Source organism: Trichechus manatus, unplaced genomic scaffold (assembly GCF_000243295.1).
Source record: "Trichechus manatus latirostris isolate Lorelei unplaced genomic scaffold, TriManLat1.0 scaffold00041, whole genome shotgun sequence".
Lineage (NCBI taxonomy): Eukaryota > Metazoa > Chordata > Mammalia > Sirenia > Trichechidae > Trichechus > Trichechus manatus.
Window position 1 is genome coordinate 16207131 of NW_004443977.1, and position 25853 is coordinate 16232983.

A 25853-nucleotide genomic window follows, 5' to 3' on the forward strand; every position below is an offset into this window, starting at 1 on the left:
CCTAGTCCAGCTTCTTGGATGATTTGCTCTGCATACAGATTGAAAAAGTTTGGTGAAATGATAAATCCTGACACACACCATTCCTGACTTTAAATCACACAGTATCTCCTTGTTCTGTTCTACCAACAGCCTCTTGATCTATGTACAGGTTCCTTGTGAGTAATATTCTTCACAATATTATCCATAATTTGTAATGATCAACATGGTCAAATGACTTTGCATAGCCAATAAAGCACAGGTAAACATCTTTCTCCTATTTATGGTATTTACACTAGTGAGAGCAAAAGCCGGGAAATGAACCCTCATCTTCTGGTTTCACATTGGTTGGCTTCAGTATTTCTACACTAACAGACCACCTCCACGTTGGGGAACATTAGCTTTGTAGTTTGAAACAAACAAAAAGAAAATTTATTTGATTGTTTTTTGTACTTTGGCTTATTTTCCTCAAAGGCAGAGAAGGGAATGTCACTTAATGCCACATGAAGTTTTTAGTCTTTCTTCATGGTTCTGCTCTGGAATGATCCTTGTTATACAGAAGAGAGAGATAAGACTTCAGGGGGTAAAGCAGAGGATGTGATAAAGATAAATGATGTAGACACATCAGCCATGCTTGGGAAGGAGGAGCAACAACCACCCAGACTAGTCCCCACTGGCATCTTGGTTTCAGACTTCTGCCTCCAGAGAGAATACATTTCTGTTGTTTTAAGCTACCCAGTTTGTGGTAATTTGTGACCGCAGCAGCCCTAGGAAACTAAGTGCTAAGTAAACCATTGAGAGGTAGAATTCTTGTCTTCCGTGTTGGAAACCTGAGTTCGATTTCTGCCCAATGCACCTCATGGGCAGCCACCACCTGTCTGTCAGTAGAGGCTTGCGTGTTGCTGTAATGCTGAACAGGTTTCAGCAGAACTTCCAGCCTAAGATGGAATAGAAACAAGGCCTTGTATTTTACTGAAAATCAAACAATGTGAACTCCATGGATCACAATGGTCCAGTCTATTGCTTTAGCCATTTTTGTAGGATCTGGAATATTTTTTCTCGTGCTTCAATTAGTTCAGCTGAATCAGTATCATCTTGTTCTGACACATCTGCACAGTGTCCTTCACCTAAAAAGAGAAACAGAAATGTCAGAATACCTACATACCAAATATTACAAAGACCAGAAGTCCTTAACCCCCGGCTGCACATTAGAATCACCTGGACCCCTGTTCAAACAAACTGTTTTCCGAGCCCCATCCTTCAGAGGTTCTGATTTAATTAGTCTGGGATGAGGCTGGGTATCAGTAATTTTCAAAAGCTGGTGAATAAAATGTGCAGCCATCATTAAGAATGAGAATAAGTTTGCTAATAATGGGATTTGATCAAAGAAGTAAGCTTCTTTGTAGAGTAAGGTTGGGTAAACACGTGATATTTATTAAAGTGAGTTACTGTTGGCGTCTAAACAATCCTTCTGTGCTACAAACTAGTGGATGTTTCAGGGAATGATTAAGGTAGTAGATTTGGAGAAAAATGTTTTAGTTTCCTTTTTGTTCAACTCAAGTGTGATATAACTTAAGTTCCCTATGGGGAGGTTACAATGGGTGAATCTCAGTGAGCCTCATTTTAGGAAGTTTTCCCAGAGATCTACTGGAGTCACACTGTACCAGCTCCAAGTTCCGATTATTTAATTTTCAGAAAATTTGCAAACTGAATATTAAACTGTGATCTGAAATTCACAACGATTACAGTATTTACACCATGGAAATCCATAGATGCTACAAATCAGGGTTTTTTTTTTTTCCTCACGGAGAGTGGGTTGATAAACATATAACATGAGAAACAATCAAAAAGGAATGAAATTTGATGGGGACTTAAAATATTTGCCAAACTCTTAATTTTACAAATGTGGAAAGTGAGCTTGAAAGAGTTTAAGTGATTTGTCAAGAAAATTGTAGGTGGATCTAAGGATTGAACCCAGTTCACCAGAGTGCCTGTAATGCTCAGGTTTATGTAACAAATGCTCTCAAATGTGAGCTCAGGATTTTACAAATAAACATCCATCCAAACTAAAGATCAAAACAAAATGAAACAAAACAATGGCTGTAGATTCGACTCCATCTCATAGTGACCCCATATGTTTCAGAGTAGAACTGTGCTGCAAAGGGATTTCAGTGGCTGTGATCTTTTGAAAATACATCACTAGGTCGTTCTTCTGAGGCACTGCCAAACTTTCAGTTAGTACCTGAGTGCTTAACAATTGCATCACCATGGCTCCTTGTTTCTGTTAAGAAGCTAAAATTATGCAATAACCATGGCACATCTAGACAATGGAGTACTATTCACCCATTAAAAAGAATGAGAAAGACTTCAATGTACTTAGATGGAAAGTTCTCCAGTGCATATTGAAAAGAGAAACAAGCAAGGGGTAGAAAAGTGTATATAATAGGCTACCTTTTTTTTTTTTTTTTTTCCACAGGAGAAATAAGAATATACTCGATTGTATTTGCAAAAAAGAAACACTGGAAAGATGAACAAGAAACTAATAAAGATGGCTCCTATCAGGTTAAGAGATTATAAGAGTAAGAAGAGTTCTGCCTGTGAAAAAAAAAAGCAAAGGACCTGACAACTGACAGATGGTAACAAACCACAGTGTTCCCTATAAACATAAGCAATTTCAAAGAATTTCAACATCAGATCAGGTCATGCCAGGACTGTGATGAGACCAGATACGAATAAGACCACCGTGTAATCATGTCTGAACATAGACAAAAACAAGGACACTTTGCAAACAGAAGGAGTCTCTGGGTGGTGCAGTCCATTAAGTGCTTGGCTACTAACTGAAAGGTTGGTGGTTTGACTCCACCTAGAGGCACCTTGGAAGAAAGGCCTGGTGATCTACTTCCAGAAGATCACAGCCATTCAGACCGCTACGGCACACAGTTCTGCTCTGAAACACGTGATTGCCATGAGTCAGAGTTGGAACTGGTTATTATTATGCAACCACAAAAGTAACAAAATATCCACTCTCCCTACTGACCTGAGTAACTACCGCTTTTCTCCTATGACAACTCTTAGCCTCCCTTTATTCGTCCTGCCCACTAAATAAAAATTATTAAGATTCTCAATCACTGAATTGGCCCCACTGTCTTACTGCATTTAATTTTGGCCAATGGCCAAGTCTGAACATCCCAAGGTGTAAAATAATAGCTCTGACACGTACTGAATTTATGACTATCCGAAAATATGTAATGAAATTCGTAATAGAAAAAAGTAGGTATTTTGTCAATTTGATTTTATTGCTACCTAATATAATGAGCCATAAAACTGTATTTTCAAGGAGCACAAAAAGCTAACTGAATGCAAGACCAGTTAAAAATGGGATAAGAAAGAGATGTGGAGATAGAGGTGAAGTAGAAAAGGCAAATTTATCTACAAAATTAGGCTCAAGGCTTGAATTCTTCTCTAGCTAGAGATACGTGGCTTTTTCTTCAGCCAATATGAACAACCTGAAGGTAAGACTTTGACCTCCTTGCCAAGTTCTCTTAAACTTCATTTTTATAATGGAGTGAGTCCCACTTTTCATTCAGCACACAGTCTCTAAACATCAACCGAGTACTAGGCACCATGGATTCAAAGATGAGTAAGATCCAGTTCTAGCTATCAAGCAGTTTGTTTCCTAGAGGGTAAATCCTAAATTTCTTCTATTCTTCAATTCCGTTTAGACATTTCTGACTCAGGAAAACTGTCTACACAGTTATTTGATCAATGTCTGTCTCCCATGTATGACTAGTAGCTCCTGGGGGGCAGGAACTATGTGCAACCTTATACCCTAGTGCTAAGCACAGCATCTGACACAAATAGACCCTCCATAAATATTTGTAATTGCATGAATTTAACTACGTCTTCCTAAATACCATGAAAAAGAAAGATAGCCAATGGTTTTCTCAGGATTTCAAGGTCTATTTGAAAGCATAAGATCTTATGTCTCCAAAAAACTTCTTGGGAGGCATATGGCAGAACGGTTAAGGATCACGTCTTCCAGTGAAACTTCTTGGCTTTGAGTTCTGGTCTTCCTACTTATAACACTGTCAGTCACAGGTCAGTTGACTTAATCTCTGTATGAGCCCTTTGGTGGCACAAACGGTTAACATATTCAGCTGCCATACGAAATTTTGGAGGTTCTATGCCTAAGAAACTGGTGGTGTAGTGGTTAAGTGCTACGGCTGCTAACCAAAAGGTCAGCAGTTTGAATCCACCATGCGCTCCTTGGAAACTCTATGGGGCAGTTCTACTCTGTAACATAGGGTCGCTATGATTTGGAACTGACTCCAGGGCAACGGGTTTGGGTTTTTTTTTGTGTGTGTGTGTGCCTAAGAAAAGTTTTATACTGTTCTTGTCCCCATATGGATGCCTATCCCAAGTCGTTTGATTTTTCTTCCTCAGAGCTATTACTCAGTGGGCAATTGCTATCTGTTAGGCTTTTACCATCTCATTGAATAATATAGCCATACAGTTTGTGAATCCACTACCTGTCTGTCAGATTGTCATATTGTGGTGGCTTGTGCATTACTCTGATGCTGGTAACTATGCCACCGATATTTCAAATACAAACAGGGTCACCCATGGTGGGCAGGTTTCATTGGAGTTTCTGGACTAAGACTGAGAAAAAAGGCCTGGTGATCTACTTGTGGAATGTAGCTAAAGAAAACCCTGTGGATCAAAACAGAATACTGTCTGATGTAGTGCTGGAAGATGGGCCCTCTAGGTTGGAACGAACAATGGTATCAAGCATGCCAGCGAACATAAGGATGTTGCAGGGCCCAGAAGCATTTTCTTCTACTGTACGTGGGTTTGCCATGAGTTGGAGCCTACCTGATGGCAACTAAGAACAACAACAAAATTTGTGAATAACATATAGTGTGTAATACATAACATATTCTTTTGAGCCCACTTTACAGTTTATATTATGGCAATATACATCACTTGCTCTTGAATGAGAGAAATGGCAGTCAAAACAAGGGTGTAGGACTCGCATGTGTCCATGTCGCGGCTTTAGTAAGCACAAATTCCTTCTGGAGAAAGACCAGAAAACTAGAAAATCCTCTAAACCCTGACATTTCCTGGAAGCACCACTGACCCTTTAAAGAACTCATTAAGTCATATTTCTTCTCTTTTGTGTTAAGGTTTTGAAAAAATCCCCCCCCCCACTCCTTTGACATTTCAATTATATTAGTCCCTAAAGGAATAGTAATTTCCCATTAAGAGGTGATCTAATCCTTGACATCGATGCAGAGGCAAGAAAAATGAAAGAACAAAGTTTCAATTTTGTCCCTGTTGAGGTCACATTTATGCTGTTTTCTCTTTGCAAGAACAAGAAGGGGCTTGAGATTGGCACTGAGTTTGTAGTCACTGAGCCAAAGGAGCAAAACCATTATGCGCTTTGGAGAAAGCATTGTCCTCCCCCACCAATAATTTACGTTAGGACCTCATCTTTGGATGATACCATAGTAATAGTACCTTCTCCTGTTTTCATTAGAAAACCAAAATGACCTTTTCCTCCTTCTTATAAGATAAGCCTTCGGGCAATAATTTGGTTACTTTATCACATACACTATCACATAGGTGCATACACATACACAATGAGAGTGAAAACTTCTTGGGTTAGCTGCAATGAGAGTAGATGAGGGATACTGGTTAGGTGCCTTTGGAATTGTTCCTGGAGAAAATAGAAGTTTAAAGGCTAAGTAGCAGGAATTTGGGAGTGTTCTTGATTTGGGTTGGATATTTGTAAGAATGGTATTTACAACCAAGGAACTTCTTCAACTCCTACCACCAAGTCTATAAACTGTGTTTTACCTAATCCATAACTTCTTTGCTTCTGTTGTAGCAGATAATATGTGAAAGCCAGTCCTCCATGTGCATGATGCACCCTTTCCCTTCCTGCCTTCTCTCTACTGTGGGGTCTTCCTCCTTAACGATATTCCCTAATCCAGCAGCAGTTCTTTTTCTCTTCTACGCGTCACAGTTGAGGTGTCTATGCTTTCTGTGTCTGTTTCTTCACCTCTGCCATCTTAGTGTACTTTCTCTTTACTTCTACTGAGTCATCCGGAATAATGCTCAATGAGAGCAGCCCAGGTCACTAAAGCCAATGGCTCTTTTGCCACTCTTATATTACTTGAAATCTTGGTAACATTCCACCCAAATGACTCCCAGGATCTTGAACTATTCTTTTCCCTCCTGACACAACACTCTTTTGGCTTTCCAGCAACCTCTCTGCCTCCTTCAGTTTGTTTTGCTCGACTTTTAATGTTGGTATGACAGCAGGTTCACTCCTAGGCCCCACTGTCTTCTTCCCTAATATTATTTTCCATGGCTATCTCATGTATCCTCCAACCATCTGTCAGTTTGGTGGACCGTGGTGGCTTGTGTGTTACTATGATGCTGAAAGGTATGCCAGTTATGATTTAAGTAAATTTATATTTCACATCAGCAAGCAGGGAGCTTTAAGATTTAAAAGGTCAATGGTGCTTCCAGGAAATGTCAGTAGCCCAACTAAATGCCTCAAATTTTGTCATAGAGCAAATCTGTCTTCTAAATCTAGACAACTGGTATATTCAATTGCCTACTCAACTTTTCCACTTAAAAATCTTATAAGCACCTCAAACTCAATGTGTTCAGAATTAGTTTCCTAATCTTTCTCTATGTCCTTCTCTCCACTACACCCTGAGTCCTGGCCTCCCTAAATCTTTTTCTTGCCCAATGTATGCCATCTCAGGGAATGGTTCCATCCTCTACCCAGATAGGTAAGTATGAACCTGAGCCTTTCACTTTGTACTCATTCTTTCCTCTCCTCCTATATCCTGTCAGTCACCAATTTCTGAATATCATTTCATCCCTACTGTAATCCTGGTAACCTAGTGGTTAAGCGTTTGGCTGCTAAGCAAAAGACTGGCAGTTCAAATCCACCAGCCACTCCTTGGAAACCCTATGAGGGAGTTCTACTGTGTCCTATAGGTTGGTATGAATCAGCAGAGACTGGATGTCAATGGGTTTGGTGTTTTGGTTTGATAACTACCTTACCAGGCTCATGCAAATTCTTACTAGTGTTCCCAGTCAGTCACCAATTGCTAAATTTCTAAATATTCATTTCTGCTGTAACCACCGTACTAGGCTCATGCAAACAGTTCTGACTAGTGTCGCAGGTCCTCTCTCACTCTCCTGCAGTTTATGTTCTACAGTGGGAGTGGAGTGTATCTCAGCATGCACCTCACATTCATTCACTCCCTTACCTAAAACTCTAAAATCCCCTTCCATTTCTCATTTGATATTTCCCCAAACCCTTAAAACTGCCACATGTCCCTACACTATATGGCCTCCTGTCCAGCAGCACAATTTCATATCTCTCTACCCCTAGTTTTTCTCTCTCCAGCCAAACCAGTAGGTTTTGATTCCTCCACAAAGCCAAGCTCAAAGGCCTTACACATTTTATTTCCTCTGTCTTCCCCTTCCCCTCCCCAAGCCTTTATACCATTTAGATCTCAGCTGGAAATTATTTTCATCAAATAAGTTCTCTTTAATCTCCAAGAAGACCAGTTCCCTACGATATATGCTGTCTTATATAATGTATTCTAGTGTTTACTCTTCTATCTGCTAAGCATTGTAAGAATTTTAATTAAATGACTAATTCTGTAATTAATGATCATTCTTCCTTTCCCACAAAGACAGGGAGGAAATTATTTGTTAGTTTTCTTTGTTTGTTTTTGCTACTGAATTTCTGTTTGTTATTTGTTGTTAGTTGCCCTAGATTTGGCTCCAACTCATGGGGCCTTCTATATAACTGAACGTAATGTTTCCTGCTTCTGAGACATTTTCATGACTACTGGTATGTTTAAATCCATTTTTGCAGCTATTGGGTCAACCCATTTCATTGTGAGTTTCCCTCCTTTTAGTGGTTGCCTAATAAATACCTGTTCAATGAATAATCAACATCTAGATAGCAAAGGAAGGGAGAATATGAGAATTATCTTAAGTATTACTTGCATTATTATCTTTCATTTAAAAATTAGTTTTAAATGAAGCTACAGATATTTAAGTAAAACATTCAGTTATTACAATTAGATAAATTTACAATACATAAGCTAATTTGACTTATTACTATCTCAGCTGGGCAGTAGAGGCTAAGCTAGCTGAATAGGGACGAAAGAAAGAATACAGCAATAAGAGTAATGGTTGAAGTACTAAAACATTATTGACAACTTTGCAATTATGGTTATCCTTCTAAGATGTACAGATACCAATACTTAATTCAACCCCTTTCAATGAAACTAGAGAAGGGTTTCTTAACCTTTTTTTTTTTTTTTTTTACTATTGTCTCCTTAAGGAGCCATGTTAGACATTTTTCCCTATTCAATCCTCCCAATAAAATTTTAATTGCCCAGCTATACTGTATATCTCTTTCTGTATTGAGTATACATAAAGCATGTATTGTATATGCATCTTTGTTTTATATGTTAAAAGTGGACTTTTTCACCCCAAAGAACCAGTTATTGACCTTTTGATAATGGCACTGCCTCTATTTAAGTTGTGTGAACTAAATGGATTCTTTTAAGATAATAATGCAAAATCAACAAATTAATGTTGTTGTTGTTGTTAGGTGCCATCAAGTTGGTTCCCACTCATAGCAACCCTATGTACAACAGAAGGAAACACTGTAGGGTCCTGTGCCATCCTCATAATTGTTGTTATGCTTGAGCCCATTGTTGTACCACTGTGTCAGTCTATCTCATTGAGAGTCTTCCTCTTTTTCATTGACCTTCTACTCTACCAAGCATGATATCCTTCTCCAGGGACTGGTCCCTCCTGATAACTTGTCCAAAGTATGTGAGATGATGTCTCGCCATCCTCACTTCTCAGGAGCATTCTTACTGTACTTGTTCCAAGACTGATTTGTTCATTCTTCTGGTAGTCCATGGTATATTGTATATTCTTTGCCAACACCATAATTTAAAGGCATTAGTTCTTCTTTGGTCTTCCTTATGCATTGTGGAGCTTTCACATGCATATGAGGCGATAGATAACACCATGGCTTGGGTCAGGGGGCACCTTAGTCCTTAAAGTGACATCTTTACTTTTTAACACTTTAAAGAAATCTTTTGTAGCAGATTTGCCCAACGTAATGTGCTGCTTGATTTATTGACTGCTGCTACTGAGGGCGTTGATTGTGGATCTAACTAAAATGAAATCCTTGGCAACTTCAATCTTTTCTCTGTTTATCATAATGTTGTTTATTGGTCCAGTTGTGAGGATTTTTGTTTACTTTATGTTGAGGTGTAATCCATAAGGAAGGCTGTGATCTTTGATCTTCATCAGTAAGTGCTTCAAGTCTTCTTCACTTTCAGCAAGCAGGGTTGTGTCATCTGTATAACACAGGTTGTTAATGAGTCTTCCCTCAATCCTGATGCCACGTTCTTCTTATGGTCCAGTTTCTCGGATTATTTGCCCAGCATACAGACTGAACAAGTATGATGAAAGGGAATAATCCTGAAACATACCTTTCTTGACTTCAAATCATGCAGTATCCCTCTGTTCCGTTCAAACGACTGCCTCTTGGTGTAAGTACAGGTTCTTCATGAACATAATTAAGTGTTCTGGAATTCCCACTCTTCACAGTGTTATCTATAATTTGTCATGATCCACACAGTTGAATTCTTTTTCATAGTCTATAAAACAGGGGTAAACATCTTTTTGGTATTCTCTGATTTTAGCCATGATCCATCTGACGTCAGCAATTATATCCCTTGTTTCACTTCGTTTTCTTAATCTGACTTGAGTTTCTGGCAATTCCCTGTTGATCTACTGCTGCAACTGCTTTTGAATCATCTTCAGCAAAATTTTACTTGTGTGTGATATTACTGATATTATTTGACATTTTACGTATTCTGTTGAATCACCTTTCTTGGGAATGGGTACAAATATGGATCTCTCCAGTAGGTTGGCCAAGTAGCTGTCTTTCAAATTTCTTGGCATAGACCAGTGAAGATTTCCATCACTGCATCCATTTGTTGAAACATCTTAATTAGTATTCCATCAATTCCTGGAGCCTAGTTTTTGGGCAATGCCTTTTCAGTGCAGCTTGGACCTCTTCCTTCAGTACCATCAGTTCCTGATGATATGCTACCTCCTAAAATGACTGAATGTTGACCAATTCTTTTTGGTACAGTTACTCTGTGTATTGCTTCCATCTTCTTTTGATGCATCCTGCATTGTTTAATATTTTGCCCTGTGGAATCCTTTAATATTGCACCTCAAGACTTGAATTTTTTCTTCAGTTCTTTCAGCTAGAGAAATGCCCAGTGTGTTCTTCCCTTTTGGTTTTCTATCTCTAGGTCTTTGCACATTTCATTATAATACTTTACCTTGTATTCTTCACCTGCCCTTTGAAATCTTCTGTTCAGCTCTTTTGCTTCATCATTTCCTCCTTTCCCTTTAGCTGTTATATGTTCAAGAGCAACTTTCAAAGTCTCTTGTGTCATCCACTTTGGTCTTTTTTTTTTTTCTTTCCTTTTTAATGACCTCTTGCTTTCTTCATGTATGATGTCCTTCCACAACTCATCTGGTCTTCGGTGATTCGTATTCAATGCATCAAATCTATTCTTGAGATGGTCTCTAAATTCAGGTAGGATATATTCAAGGTCATACATTGGCTCTTGTGGACTTGTTCTAATTTTCTTCAACTTTGACTTGAACTTGTGTATGAGCAAATGATAGTCTCTTCCACAGTAGGCCTCTGGCCTTGTTCTAACTGATGATATTGAGCTTTTCTATTGTCTCTTTCCACAGATGTAGTTGATTTGACTCCTGTGTGTTCCATCTGGTGAGGTCCGCGTGTATAGTCGCTGTTTATGTTGTTGAAGACAGGCATTTGCAGTGAAGAAGTTGTTAGTTTTGCAAAATTTTATCACACAATGTTGTCATTTCTATCACCAAGGCCATATATTCCAACTCCAGATCCTTCTTTGTTGTTTCCCAGTTTCGCAGTCCAAACACAAATAATTGTCAATGCATCTGGATTGCATATTTGATCAATTTCAGACTGTAGAAGTTGGTAAAAGTCTTCAGTTTCTTCTTTGGCCTTAGTTGTTGGTGTGTAAATTTGAGTACTACACATATTAACGTGTCTTCCTTGTAGACCTATGCACATTCTATCACTGACAGTGTTGTACTTCAGAAACAATCTCGAAATGCTCTTTTTGAATGTGATACTATTCCTCTTCAAGTTGTCATTCCCAGCATAGTAGACCATATAATTCTGTGATTCAAAATGGCCAGTACCAGTCCATTTCAGCTCATTAATGCATAGGATATTGATGTTTATGCATTCCATTTAATTTTTGATGACTTCCAACTTTCCTAGATCCAGATTTTGTACCTTCCTTGTTCTGATTATTAACAGATGTTCGTAGCTGTTTCTTCTCATTTTGAGTCAAGCCGCATCAGCAGATGGAGATCCCGAAAGCTTGACTATACCCATGTTATTATGGTTGACTGTACTTTGAGGAGACAGCTCTTCCCGGTCGTATTTTCATTGCCTTCCAACCTGAGGGGCTCATCTCCTGGCACTATATTAAAAAATGTCCTGCTGCTATTCACAAGTTTTTCATTGGCCAATTTTTTCATAAGTAGACTGCTAGGTCCTTCTTCCTAGTCTTAGTCTCGAAGCTCAGCTGAATCCTGTCCACCAAGGGTTACCCTGATCGCATTTGAAGTACTGTTGGCAAAGTATCCAGTCTCACAGCAACATGCAAGCCACCATAGCACAAGAAACAGATTAACATGTTTGGAAGAAATTAATAGGCACCTCAAACATAACAGTTATAGAATTGAAAGATGTAGACCAGGTCTTGGCTATCTTCTCATCTCTAGAGGGTTTGCTCTCGTTAACTGGTCCAGTACAGGCAGCATGTTATTTCCAGTTATGGTAACCCCTGCTCCATATGGGCATAATGGCGCAGATATTGTTGCCGTCAGGGATGGAAGGATGGAAGTTTATTTTGTTTTGAACGAATTACTCTATATCAGTTGTTGCTGTTAGTGGCCATCAAGTCAACTCTGACTCATGGTAACCTTAAGTTCAACAGAGTGAAACGTTAACTGATCCTCCAACATTCTCTAAATCACTCACAGGTTTATTTCCATTGTTGTGACTATTGTACCAATCCATCTAAATTAAATCCATCTTGTATGCCCTCATTGGCCCTCTACTTCACCAAACATGATGTTCTCCTCCAGAAATTGATACCTCCTAATGATGTGTCCAAAGTCAGTAGGTGAGAAAATGTTCTGGTATGATCCATAAGGTTATTAATGGTTAATTTATAGAACTTGATCACTAAGATTTTTTTTCCTAGCCTGTCTTAGTCTGGAAGCTCTGCTTTAATCTGTTCACCATGGGTAACTCTGCTACTGTTTAACATACTGGTGGCATAGTTTCCACTATCATAGCAACATGCAAGCCACCATAGTATGACAAACTGACAATGAGTGGTGGGATTACTCTATATAGAAGTTCTGTATAACTTCCAACTTTTGAAAGTCTGAAATATTACAAAATAATTTAACAAAAGGCACCTTGAGAATGTAATATAAAAATAATATCACAGAAGAAAGAAAATCTGGGTAGAAAACAGAAAGTTTTTGCTCAGCTTATCATTGATTATTATAAACCATAGAGGAAATATTAAAGAGAACATAATTTTAAGCAAATATACTTTCCCCTATAAAAAAACCTACTACCCACCAATGATGAAATGGCTAAACATCTAGGAATCAATCATAGTTATCATTTGAATCTCTCTCTGCAATCAACACATTTGCTCCATTTCCACCGTCAAGAATGCTGCTCCTTGAGGCCTTTTTTCATTCTTTAAGATAGCTTTTTTAAATATCAAGAGTTACATATTTAAGAGATTGACTTTCCATTGACTAAGAGTTAAACTTTCCAGGGGCTTTGAGCTGGAAACTATGGCCATGGTTTTGTAAATATCCCATTACCATAATAAGCAGTCACTTTTTATTTTGAAGCAGGAATACACATCTTATCCATATTAAAAATAGATAATTGAGATTATTTTTCACCTCCTTTCAGTAACCACTACATGTATAAGGGATTATACGGAGAGATTGCATGCTCCAAGTAAGATTAGTGTTCTATGAACTACGCTATTGTGCTATTGGACACCCATTTATCTAGTGTTCAGAGTTCTTAGATAAAATAACTTCTTTTAATGAGTAATTCCATTCACAGAAGAAAATGACCTCATCTCACTTGATTATCTGCAACCATATAAACTTCTTATGAAAAAAACCCGGAAAACCAATGACGACAGCAGTAGAGAAATGGTTCATTTTATATATACCTTTCTTTTCTGTGCTGATTAGTAGTTTTTTAAGGTGCTCTTTTTAGACGTCAGCATGATGATGATACACTAGTGAAGACTAAATGAACTACCTATCACCTGCTTAGAAGTATTTTGTGTTTCTTGTCGATAACAGTATCAAAAGGAATTTATTAATGTTACTGTTGTTAGCTGCTGTCAAGGCATCCCATAACTGATGCTGACCCCATGCACAACAGAACTAAATGATGCCTGGTCCTGGTCACTGCCATGATTGGTTCCAGATCAAACCTTTGTGATCCATAAGGTTTTAATTGGCCGATTTCTGGAAATATAACACCACATGTTCCTAAGTAATTTGTGTTAGTTGAGTTTGGAAGCTCCACTGAAAAGTGGTTAGTATCATGGACACACTCAAGGCTCCACTCACAGATGGGTGGTGGTTGCAGATGAGGTACACTGCCTGGGAATCCATCCAGGTGGCCCTCATGGAGGGCTGGATTTCAATCACTGAACCTTCATTGCCTCCCTTATTTATTATTACGTGTGGATATATTTCATCCTTTTTCTGGGTCTTTGACTATTCAGAACTGTGTTACCTTTAATGAAGACAGCAGGCAAATCTTTACTGATATCCTTTGTGATTCCCAAGTGGTGCCAAGGATCATTGGATCCATTGGAAAAGATGATTTTGCTTCCATTCACATTGAAGCCACCATAGTATTTGTTGGTGGTCTTAACACCCCGAGCCACTAAATCCCTGCTGAACTCAGGGCCAAAGACATCTGAACACATCTGAAAAAAATACCTGCAAAGAAAATGAGAGAAAATTGTAAGAGCTGGAGAACAGGGTTGTGGACTGTATGAAAGACATCTACAGAAAGATTATAGTTTTTTTTTTCTTAGTTATTTTGTTTTCCTCTGAGAATCTGAGTTACTAAAAGTACCTAAAATAATTTTTTTAGTTTAAAAAGGAAATTATTTATCTATCTTTCTATCTAGCCTACCTATTCCTCTTATTAGTTTTGTTAGTAGTTAAGCATGAGAAGAAAGTGGCCAGTAAAGTTATTCTCTATCTGCAACTTGGCCTACCCAATGTAGAGACTTAGTAAGGAGGCTGTAGACACCACAGCTGCTGTTTCCTGGATGCCACATATGATTTCAGAACAAGAAAAGCACAAAAGCCTATTCTTTGCCTTCCCAATGAACTCACACTTAAGTCTTTGTTGCCCGATTAGGGTCCATGCCCTGAAGCAGTCAAGCCAATGAAATGTACTCCAAGTCAGAAAGAGAGAGAAAATTAATTTATCTGATGGCACCAACGGGGAGTCCAACAGCAACGCAGGCTGTCTTTTTGGAGTCCCAAAAGGCAATTTTAGTTTAGAGCTTATATATAATTTTTACAAGGATTAGAAGTGTCTTTGTAGCACATAGATTGTATGGCCAGAGAAGTTATTCATTACAAGATAATTACAAAAGACTTTTTATCAGACTAAAGAGATAAATGCCAGGCATCTCCTTATCAGGCTAAAGATATACATACAGGACATCTAGGCTCTAATCTCTATGTCAGGGGTCATAAGTCACAGGAGGCTGGACAGAGAAAAACAAATTAATTAAGAAAGGTATGTGAAAAGGAGAAGGCCGGCAGAAAAAAACTTATAGGTTCATCATAGCATTAGTTAGGTCAAGTTCTCATTCACTCATTTTGAAAAGGAGAAAACGTGCTGTGAAGTATTAGGGTCACACCTAGACTAGTAACCACTGAGGGAGGAAGGATGTTCACTGCATAGCCTGCCTGGTTGTTGAGGAGGAAGAGAACACAGAGGCTGTCTCCAATGCCTAGAGGAGTGACACAGGGCTGCTCCACACATCCCATTTCAGTTGGTGTAGCCTGGAAGATCTGGAACCCATAGGAAAGACTGAAGAAGGAAGCAAAAAAAAAAAGCAAGATTTCCCCTCATATGTCCTAGGACCAAAAACGATATGCAAAGGAACAAGGAGCTAAAAAGTTAGAAGGGCCTTCTCTCCACAGTGGTGGAACAGACACCAAAAGAAGTGAGGCTACAGTAGGTGTTTGCCACAATACAGTTACCTTCACCCCAGACAACACTCTTAAAAAGTGTGGTCCAGTTAATACACTGGACTTTGATTAATTCATAGCTCCATTCCTCATTAGGGAATTTGAGGGTTTGGGGACTTTGATAGGAGAAACTATATGCTCCAAGTGCATACTTTACCCCCAACTGTATAGATTTATCATGATTTTATACTTCAAGGTATTTTTACATGTCATAATGTCTATGCATTTTTGTGTACAAAATATCTGTACACACACAAACTCACTTATAATCTCTCTTCTGCAATTTTAAGTGTCAAATTGCCTTAAAATTCTTCATATTTATTAGCTTCTGTTTCTAGTGCACAATTCTAGAGTTCAGGAACCATATCTTGCTCTACGAAAGCAGTAAATATGAACAAAGGATCATAAACCAATGAGAATAGAGTTGACTAAGGGAGATCTTTCCTGCTTGATACAACCAGCAAATATTGGCTAACTGAATTCAAAAGAGATGGACAGTTTATCTTCTTTTACTTGCAACTTTGCTGCCATCATGTTACTTAACTGGATTTTTCAATAAACACACAAAGCACTTTCTTGGTAAAAGAGTATTAAATAAAATGACCCTGTAGTGGTAATATGTAAGACTGAGTCTACTAATGTATTTATTCTTATTAATACTCTAAAACTTATAGTCTGTTTCCTGGTAGTTACTACAGAAGTTATTCAGAAATCTGAGATTAGGTTCTATATATCATATTGGAATATTTTTTATTTCTCAAATTTCCATCCAGAAGATTTCTCCCTTAATTTTTCACCAATTTGGGACTGGCCAGTCTGATAAATTTATTCTTCCCCTTAAATATGGAAAAGCAAAAAACCCAAAACTCTGCAATCATGGTTTCTAGTGACAAACATAATTCAAGGCAGAGCGTTTACCTGAGAGGTGTTCCAGAGAAGGGCTGGTTCTTTGAATCCGTGGTCTCAAAGAAGCCAAATTCAGTGCAACACTGATATAACCATTGCCTCTCTAGAAAGCAAAACATAAGTTGACTTAACCAGAAATGACACTTTTTGTCCATGAGCAAGCAAAAAGCTTAAAAAAATTTAAGTATTCTAATATACTTGCTGCTCCTGACCTTCTAAAACAAATTTGATCTCATCATTGCAAAGTTATTTTTATCATGTCCAACATTATCACACCAAGAAGTGAAAGTACGTCCAATGAAAAGGAGATGCTGACAGAAACCCTACATGTTCCTGAAGTAAAACCTTTCTAGTTCCAGGACCATCTTTATGAACACCTCAGGTCTGTCTCACTGTCTGTCCTCTGTTGCCAGCCTCTGTAGGAATATGCTCCTTCCTCTCTGCTTCCTTCTCTAGTTAACTCCCCTTTAGAATCTCCCAGGTCCTTCTTGGAAAAGCTTCTTGAAGAAGGGATGAACACTTGATGCTCCTGTCCTTCACCGTCTCCTCATCCTTAACCACGCTGGACTGCAATTTCTTCCCAAGAGGTCACCAGTATTGGTAGGATGAGTAAATCAATGGCTCAAATTGTGGATAATAAGTTAAAGATTTGGTATATAGAAAGTATAGCAGCTATATCAAGTATTCACATGTCTTTGAGTAATTTACAGTCTTTTTTTTGCAAATAACACATACGTTTTATATTTGCCAAACACACCCTCTCCCACCACCCCGCAGGTATTTTTACAAGAACCCCTATATCAATTTTTTTACACGTAGCTGTAAAAAATTAGCATAGTGCTCTTAGGAAAATATCTTGGGGGGGTGGGGTGGAGGGCGAGTATGGCACACATAGAAGACATTTTTATTTTCATAAAAATACAGAAGTTAACAACTTTAAGAAATAGTTGTGCTGGAGATAGCTTCAAGTTGTCATTATACCGGATTTCAAATAGGCTAGTAGACTACGGAAAGTCCCTGGTGTTGCAGATGGTTTGTACTTGACTGCTAACCAAAGGTAGACAATTTGACCCCGCTCAGCAGTGCCACAGAAGAAAGGCCTAGCAATCTGCTTCCAAAAAGATTATTGTCAAAAAAACCCTATGGTGCAGTTCTGCTCTGTAACATATGGGATCACCATGAGTTGAACCAACTCAAAGACAACAGATTAGATCATTCTAGAGTGCAATCAGTTTGACAACTGCTCATACAGAATTTGAAATGGTGTGAGCTAAGTTCTTGGCATCAGTGACACTTGATCAATGTTGAAAAGTACTAACAGGCACCTTTCTTTATTCTGCGTCTTGCATTCCGGAGCATTTACTATTTGTGCCTCTCTTATTAAAGTGATTTAATCTGTGTATGTCTAGCTCATCAACTCATTCACTTTCTCTTCCTGTCCTTGAGTTGTGATTCTCAAATCTTTAGTTGTGATTTTTTTCATAATTCTTCAGGAGGCTTAATGCAGCCTCACAATTTGAAGAGTTTTTAATGCACATTGTTGTGCTCACATTGTTCAGCCCCAAAAGGAAAATTTTCCATATTAACCAGATAATACATTACCATACTTAATATGTAGGTCGTCCAGGGAAGAGTTAGACAATTCTTCCAACTCATCACTATAATTTGCACTAAGGCAATCCTTGTCTTTACTTTTAAGGAATAAATGTGCAATTTTTGTGAATCTGTCATATGGTGAACCGAGTGAGGCGTCATTCATATTGTCACATAGGTTATCAATGCTGAGCTCATCTGGTTCTCCCTGCAAAAAACCAAGATCAAAATTATCCTTACGAGAATATACATGGGATGGCTTTTGGCTCCAAATGTAATTCACCTCCAAAAATTATTTTCAATGCATTAACTGGTTGCTTTTAATTCAAATAAGGTACAAATATTCTCTGGTGACTTGGCATGGAGATCAACTCCTGAAAACTATCAACTTGCAGAATCTCTTGGAAGCCAGTCAATGTCACTTGTGCAAGACACAGAGCTCAAAAAAGCACTTGCTTTAACAACGGCTTTTTGGCTTTTAGATCAGTATTTGTTTTGAAAGCATTTACAAATAAGGAAGCCTTGACTGAGCATGCTCTATCTTTCCAGAGCAGTGCTAGAACCTTTAGGAGGTGTAAAAGATGAGAACCAACCCTTTGAAAGGATCCGATTGAAGAAGATAAAATACATACAATATGAAAACAGTAATGAGCTACTCCGGGAATTGTGAATGAAGTCTATGAGGACTAGAATCATGAGGAAAGGCTTCTTGAGGAGGTAGGAATTGAGGTGGACTTGGAAGATTTTGTAAGATTTAAATAAATAGAGATAAGTAGAGTGAATTTGTATGATTTCACTAATATGAAGTATCTATAATAGACAAAAGTATAGAGATTAGAGTTTAATAGTGGTTACCAGAGGACAAGAGGGACAGAGAAAGGGGAGAACCATTGTTTAGGTATCATGAAGTTTTTGTTTATGGGGATGGAATATTTGGCAGTAAATATTGGCGATACTTGCACAGTATGATTGATGTAATTCTTTTTATTGTATTGTACGCATGAAAAATGTTGAACTGGCAAATGTTGTGTTCATTATATTTTTACAGCAATAAAATTAAAATAAAAAAGGACAGTGCATTTTAAGTAGGGGAACAATACACCGGGAGAAGTGGTAACAGGGATGTGTAATATTTAAGAGTATGATGAAAACAGGCATGGATGTGTGACCTTGAGTTAGTTAACTGTCCGAGCCTCAGTTTGCTCATGTGCTCAATGGGGACAGTAAAAATAAAATAATCAGATTAACACATAAGTTTCCTGTAAGGATTAAATGAAAGCAGCTCTTAGGAGAGTACATAGAACAAAGTTATTCAGTTAAAAATAGCACAGTTAATATAATAATAATTATATTTTTTGTTCCCTTTTTTATAATTGTCATAAGTATATAGGTAACCTCATTAATAACATTCGATGGGCAGATGACACAACCTTGCTTGCTGAAAGTGAAGAGGACGTAAAGCACTTAACGGTGAAGATCAAAGACTATAGTATGGATTACACCTCAATATAAAGAAAACAAAAATCCTCACAACTGGACCGAAAAGCAACATCATGATAAACAGAGAAAATATTGAGGTTGTCAAGGATTTCATTTTACTTGGATACACAATCAATGCCCGTGGAAGCAGTAGTCAAGAAATCAAATGAAGTATTGCATTGGCCAAATTTGCTGCAAAAGACCTCTTTAAAGTACTGAAAAGCAAAGATGTCAACTTGAAGTCAAAGGTGAGCCTGAACCAAGCCATGATATTTTCAGTTGTCTCTCATGCATATGAAAGCTGGACAATGAATAAAGAAGGCCGAAGAAGAATTGACGCCTTTGAATCATAGTGATGGCAAATAATACTGAATATCCCATTGACTGCCAAAAGAATGAACAAATCTGTCTTGAAAAAAGTACAGCCATAGTGCTCACTGGAAGTGAGAGTGGTGAGACTCCATCTCATGTATTTTGGACATGTTACTAGGAGGAACCAGGTCCTGGAGAAGGATATCATGCTTTATGGTACAGGGTCAGCAAAAGACGAAGACCTTCAATGATATGGATTGACATGGTGGCTGCAACATGGGCTCAAACACAGCAACAATTGTGAGGTTGGTGCAGGACCAGACAGTGTTTCATTCTGTTGTACACAGTGTTACTGTGGGTTGGAACCAACAATACAGCACCTAACAACATCATCAAAAACAATATATATGTAACAGATCATTTGCCATTTGTACAATCTTCACGTGTACATTTCAGTGACATTAATTAGGATCATCATGTTGTTCAACCATCACCATATTATTATTCTTATTTAGTCAAGAGAAGTATCTAACAAGAAACATAGTGAAAATAGCTGTTGACCATAGAATATGGCTAGATTATAGAATTCTTTAACTTTGAAGAGATGGAATAATAAGTAATCATTGAAAGTTTTGAACAAGGAAGTAACTTAAAGAAAAAGATACTCAAGGAGGATTGACCCAGGTGGAGGGGGTGGGTTGTATTTATAAAAGGTTGAGAGAAGTCCTAGCTTTCTGTTACTGACCAAGTTATTGACTTCAAGATATACTTTCATGTAGGAATAACCAATTGAAATGCCATAGACCACCGGGAAAGAGAGTTGGGCAGAAATGCATGACTTTTCTCACCTCACTTGTTAAAAGTCATAAAAGTCCATTCTTAGATATTCTTAAAAAGAAAAATGTATTGCTAGTGACATACTAATTAGGGAACTGGGAATATCTCTTCTACACACCCATTTTTGCAACGATACTATATTATTATGACATGATGACACATCTATTTCCAGAGTTTGGGTGGTGGGGCGGGTGGAGATTTTTTGTTTCGCTCTGGTTTTCATTTGGGGGAAGAGAAAGGAAATGATCTGACAGTAAAATACTCCCTCTTGATAGAAACAGACCATGTGGTTCTAATTAGTAAGCAGTGTAGTGTCTTTTCAGCTGAGAAATACATCAAATCTTTGTCAGGCCTGGTAGACGCTGACAACTGAAACTTAGCTTCCCTATGTTTGAGAGAAGTCAGTCACCAGTTTTCACATTAACTGTAGACTTAACTGCCGACTGTGGCTTGGCTTTGCAATTACACTCCACCCTAATTCCACCAGCAAATGTAGAAAAATAGAGCTAAACCCCATTAAGTTGAGAAAAACAAGAAAGGATCTCCCCTAGATCCTTAGGAGAGCACATGATCCTAATGACACCCTGAATTAAGACTTCTAGCCCACAGAACTGTGAGACACTAAGTTTCTGCTGTTGAAAACCACCTGGTGGCGCAGTAGTTAAGAGCTACAGCTGCTAACCAAAAGATCAGCAATTCAAATCCACCAGCTGCTCCTTGTAAACCCTGTGGGGCAATTCTACCCTGTCCTATAAAGTCACTATGATTTGAAATCTACTCAATGGCAACAGGTTTGTTTATTTATTTATTTATTATTTCCTTTATAGTACTTTGTTAAGGTAACACTAGGAAACTACTACAATGTTCCATGATGTAGACTTATTAGTCCTAAGAGTCTTGGAGCTAGGAAAACGTACCTCATGCGGGATCCTGTTATGAGTCACATAGATAACAAGAGACAGAAACTGGGGAGGAGGACATGGAGATCTATCTTGACTCAAACTGATGTTCCTTCTCCAGATACTCAAAAAAACAAAAACAAAACAAACGAAGAAAAGAAAAAAAAATGAATGGAAGCCAGTAGAGTCTCTATTCTAAAGGAGGGTATGATCTAGTAGTAGGAATGTACCCATAGGATGCCAAATGAGGTAGAGAAAACTACATACAATAAGCCCTTGCGATCGAGTTGATTTTGACTCATAGCGACCCTATACGACAGAGTAGAGCTGCCCCATAGAGTTTCCAAGGACAGTACAATAAGATCACAAATTAAATACCGAGAGTGGGGAGAAATGGTTAAAGAAATTAGAGGGTGCATCTGCTTGGAGAAATGAGGAGAGATTTCATGGGAGAGGTGGCTTTTGAAATACACTTAATGTATTTTGATGGGAATAGGCATGAAAGGCATTCAAGAAGGCTAGAGTAACATGAGGAGAAAGGAGGTACAGGTGCGTACCTGTTATGGATTGGATGGAGTTTCCCCCCAAAATATGTGGTAAATCTTAACCTTTGTTTCTGTGGTTATATTTCCATTGTGAACAGGTTGTGTTTGTTATTTTAATGAGGTACGGTTAGGTTATGTTAATGAGGATTAGGTTATATTTGTTATGTTAAGGAGACAGGATTAGGGTAATCTTAAATCAATCTTTTCTGAGATATAAAAGAGATTAAATAAACAATGGGAAGAAGCAGAGATGGGGAAAGAAAGATGCCAAGACACATAAGGATCACCCAGGAGCAAAAGCTCAAAGAGACAAGGATCTTCCTCCAGAGAGAAAAAGCCTTCCTCTAGAGCCAGTATCCTGAATTTGGACTTCAAACCACCCAAACTGTGAGAAAATGAATTTATCTTTGTTAGAGCCACCCACTTCTGATATTTCTGTTATAGCAGCACTAAATAACTAAGATAGTACGAGAGCAGCAAATTGTAGAATTTGGTTAGAACATAAGTTATGAACACTGGAAGAGGGGGACTTCCTACAATGGCAGACTGTACATATGTTGTAGTAATTCATTCTGTTGATGAAGAAGAGTTTTTTAAGGGTTCTTTAGCAAGGAAGGAGCCCTGGTTAAGAGATCAGACTGCTATCCAAAAGGTCAGCAGTTTGAATCCACCAGCTGTTCCTTGAAAACTATGGCAGCAGTTCCACTCTGTCCTATACGGTTGCTATGAGTCAGAATCAACTCGACGGCAACAGATTCGGTTTTTTGTGCTTTAGGAAGATTGATCTAGAACTTTATAGAGAAAAGAGTGGGTTGGAGAGAGACAGAAGACTGGAAGACCAATTGAAAGCCTTATTAAGGATCTGAATGAGAATAGGGGAATGATAACAATGAAGGAGGGCATGGCCCAAATGTTCTGTCTTCACCAATGTTTCCCCAACACACAGCACAGTGCCTAGCACTAAAATGGTACTCAGCGTGGGAGGCTGGAAGCAAGGGAGGAAGAGAGAGACAGACTGTGAGAAGGAGTGGAGAGAAAGTGGGAGGGAATAAGGGAAAGTGTTAGAGACATTGCCCCTTTGGACCTTGGGAACTTGTGTAAAATGTTGTTAACTCATAGTTGTCAAGCCTTACACAAACACAAAAACTGCATGTAAAAATTGCTGAGCTCCAAGTAAGATCTTTAGTCTAGTTAACCATATTTGGACAATGTAGATTGGTTTTTATAATGTACTATAGTTATATAAGATGCTAATATTGGATAAAGCTGGATAAAAGGAACATGAGACTTTACGTAACTTTACATAACTTTACGTAACTACTGGTTAGTCCATAATTAGTTCAAAATAAAATAATTTAAAAAAATGTCAATACAAGTTGCAAATCATTTCCATTTCCTTGTTCTATCAGACAAGTGTTCTTGTCCTTACTCTCTTTGGCAGTTTACCAGGCTGGGTTAGAAAAGAGTGACCTGTGGGGTGAGGCTGCCTTGGTTAGGTACCTCAGTTTCAGGGACATGTCCCTTAATCTCTGACATTCCTGAAAAAAAAAAAAAAAAAAGAAACATTTCCCTAATCTCCCAAAAAGTTATTTTTCTAGTTATATCAAAGTTCACAAATTTTTCATTTCAAAACCTGTCTTATTCCATGAGCCATTGCAAAAGATCTAAAAAATTTTATATGCAAATTTCCATTTAAATTTCCGGCACCTGAAATTTATTCAAATCCAAAAATTCACCAGATTTTACTCTTCAGTCTACACAAGACATAACTTGATTCTTTTCTATTTGCTTCTGATTGTTTAATTCTTACTATTCAATAGGTCAGTTTCGGGGTACTCATACTTAATAGGATAACTTTCTCATGTTTTTGAAATAAAACACTATAATGAAATAGTTGAATTCTGGCCCACAGTGAATCCATTATTCTATTATTTTGAAAGAGTTTCTTAGTACATTTAGAATTAAAGTTGAGTAAGAAGAGGAAGTTGTTGGAGTTTAAGATAATTTGGTAGCAGACATGTTTCATCATTTAGTTTGGTACTCAGACTGGAGGCATGTATGCATGACTTTGATTTTTAAAGAACCACCCAAATATTTTTCTCTACAATTAATTTATGACAACTGGACAACTACTGAATTCCTGCTTGAGATTTTCTTTTTTCTCCATAACTTTTCACCCATTTCTTGCTTCATTTTCTTACCTTAATAATTTTGTTCAGCTGTTTATGAACAAAGAAATGAACAAGATGTATCATATTCACCATGAGAAAGGCTGTATCCTTTGGTGAGTTAATTTTAATAGGTTCACATAACCTGTGGGAAAGAAAACAAGAAAACACGAGTGAAGTCAATATCACTTGAACTTCAAACCCCAAATATAGAAAACATTCCAAAATGAATGAATACTAGATTTCTTCAGAAAGTTTATACTGTGGAAGGATAAATATGTTATGGTCACTACTTCTAAGTTTTCAAAATATATCTGTGAAAATAATTCCATCCAGCATTTGTGTAACAATACTGTTATCAAAATACTTTCATTTTAGTCAACCCATTGAACCACAAAAATTCTGTGACCATTTTGATTAAGAGTTATCTTTGAAAAAGTAAGATTGCAGGAGACTCATTTTTAAGGATTGATTCTATAAATATAATCAATACCGAATAAAATGATATTTAATGCTCTTTCCAATATACTGGCCAACAATATACACATATTGATCCGATTCCTACGCCACCAAACACACACACACACACACAAAAACACACACACACATACGTACACACACAGTATGTATTACCAGGTCACTAACACTGAAATAAAGATGCCAAGAAAGTCTTAGTTTATAGGGCAGAATCACAAGGTTTATCAATTTTGCCTCTGACATTTTATTTCAGCCTACTCAAGGCATATAATGTTTACAAATGTTCTGTTGTGTTTGAATCTTGGCCTCTCCCCATAGTCCTTAGCATGGCATGGAGTTCTGCAGGGATTCTTTCCCCACCTCCAGCCTTGGGAAAGGAGCCTAATCTCTGAGTCCATCTGTTCCGTTGGTGATGGCTGGGGACATGGTGCCTAGCAGTGTGAGTAAATTGTGAAGGCAGAAGAAGTAGCTCAGTGTCAGAAACCCAGTAAACATGCAGTGAGGAGTGAAAATACCTCTCCCTTGATAGGGGACTAACCAAAGCACAATAACAGCACTTAGGTGAATGAAATTTAGGACCCAAAGAAGAAAGGACAGGAGGAGGTCACTGACTGTCTTAATTATCTAGTGCTTCTACAAGAGAAATACCACAAGAAGATGGCTGTAACAAACAGAAATTTATTCTCTCACAGTTTAGGAGGCTGTTGTTGTTGTTAGATGCCATGTAGTCAGTTTTGACTCTTAGTAACCCTATATACAACAGAGCGGAATACCTCCTGGTTCTGTGCCATCCTCACAATCTTTGTTATGCTTGAGCTCATTGTTGCAGCCACTGTGTCGATCCATCTCCTTCAGGGTCTGCTCTTTTTCACTGACTCTTTACTTTACCAAGCATGATGTCATTCTCCAGGGACTAGTTCCTCCTGATCACATGTCCATAGTACACAGGAAAGTGTCTTCTAAATTTCTTGACATAGTTAAATGAACACCACCAGTTCTGCAACCATTTGTTGAAACATCTTAATTGGTGTCCTCTTAACTCATGCAGACTAGAAGTCCAATTCAAGGTGCCAGCTCCAGGGGAAGGCTTTCTCTCTCTCTGTCAGTGCTTGGGGAAGGTCCTTGTCATCAATCTTCCCCTAGTCTAGGAGTTTCTCAGTGCAGGAACCCTGGGTCCAAAGGAT

The 25853-nt window shown here is 38.1% G+C and overlaps 1 protein-coding gene across 1 annotated transcript in view; it reads right to left on the reverse strand.

Annotated features, from left to right (window-relative positions):
* Positions 1-993: 993 nt before the first annotated feature.
* LOC101346052 (thymus-specific serine protease-like) overlaps positions 994-25853 on the reverse strand; it is a 44607-nt gene continuing 19747 nt past the window's right edge. Inside the window, exons 5-9 of the mRNA XM_023731203.1 lie at positions 24226-24337; positions 17962-18160; positions 16372-16462; positions 13970-14178; positions 994-1103 (exon numbers count right to left, since the gene is read on the reverse strand). Coding sequence (XP_023586971.1) covers positions 994-1103; positions 13970-14178; positions 16372-16462; positions 17962-18160; positions 24226-24337 — 721 coding nt within the window. The remainder of the gene's footprint in view (positions 1104-13969; positions 14179-16371; positions 16463-17961; positions 18161-24225; positions 24338-25853) is intronic.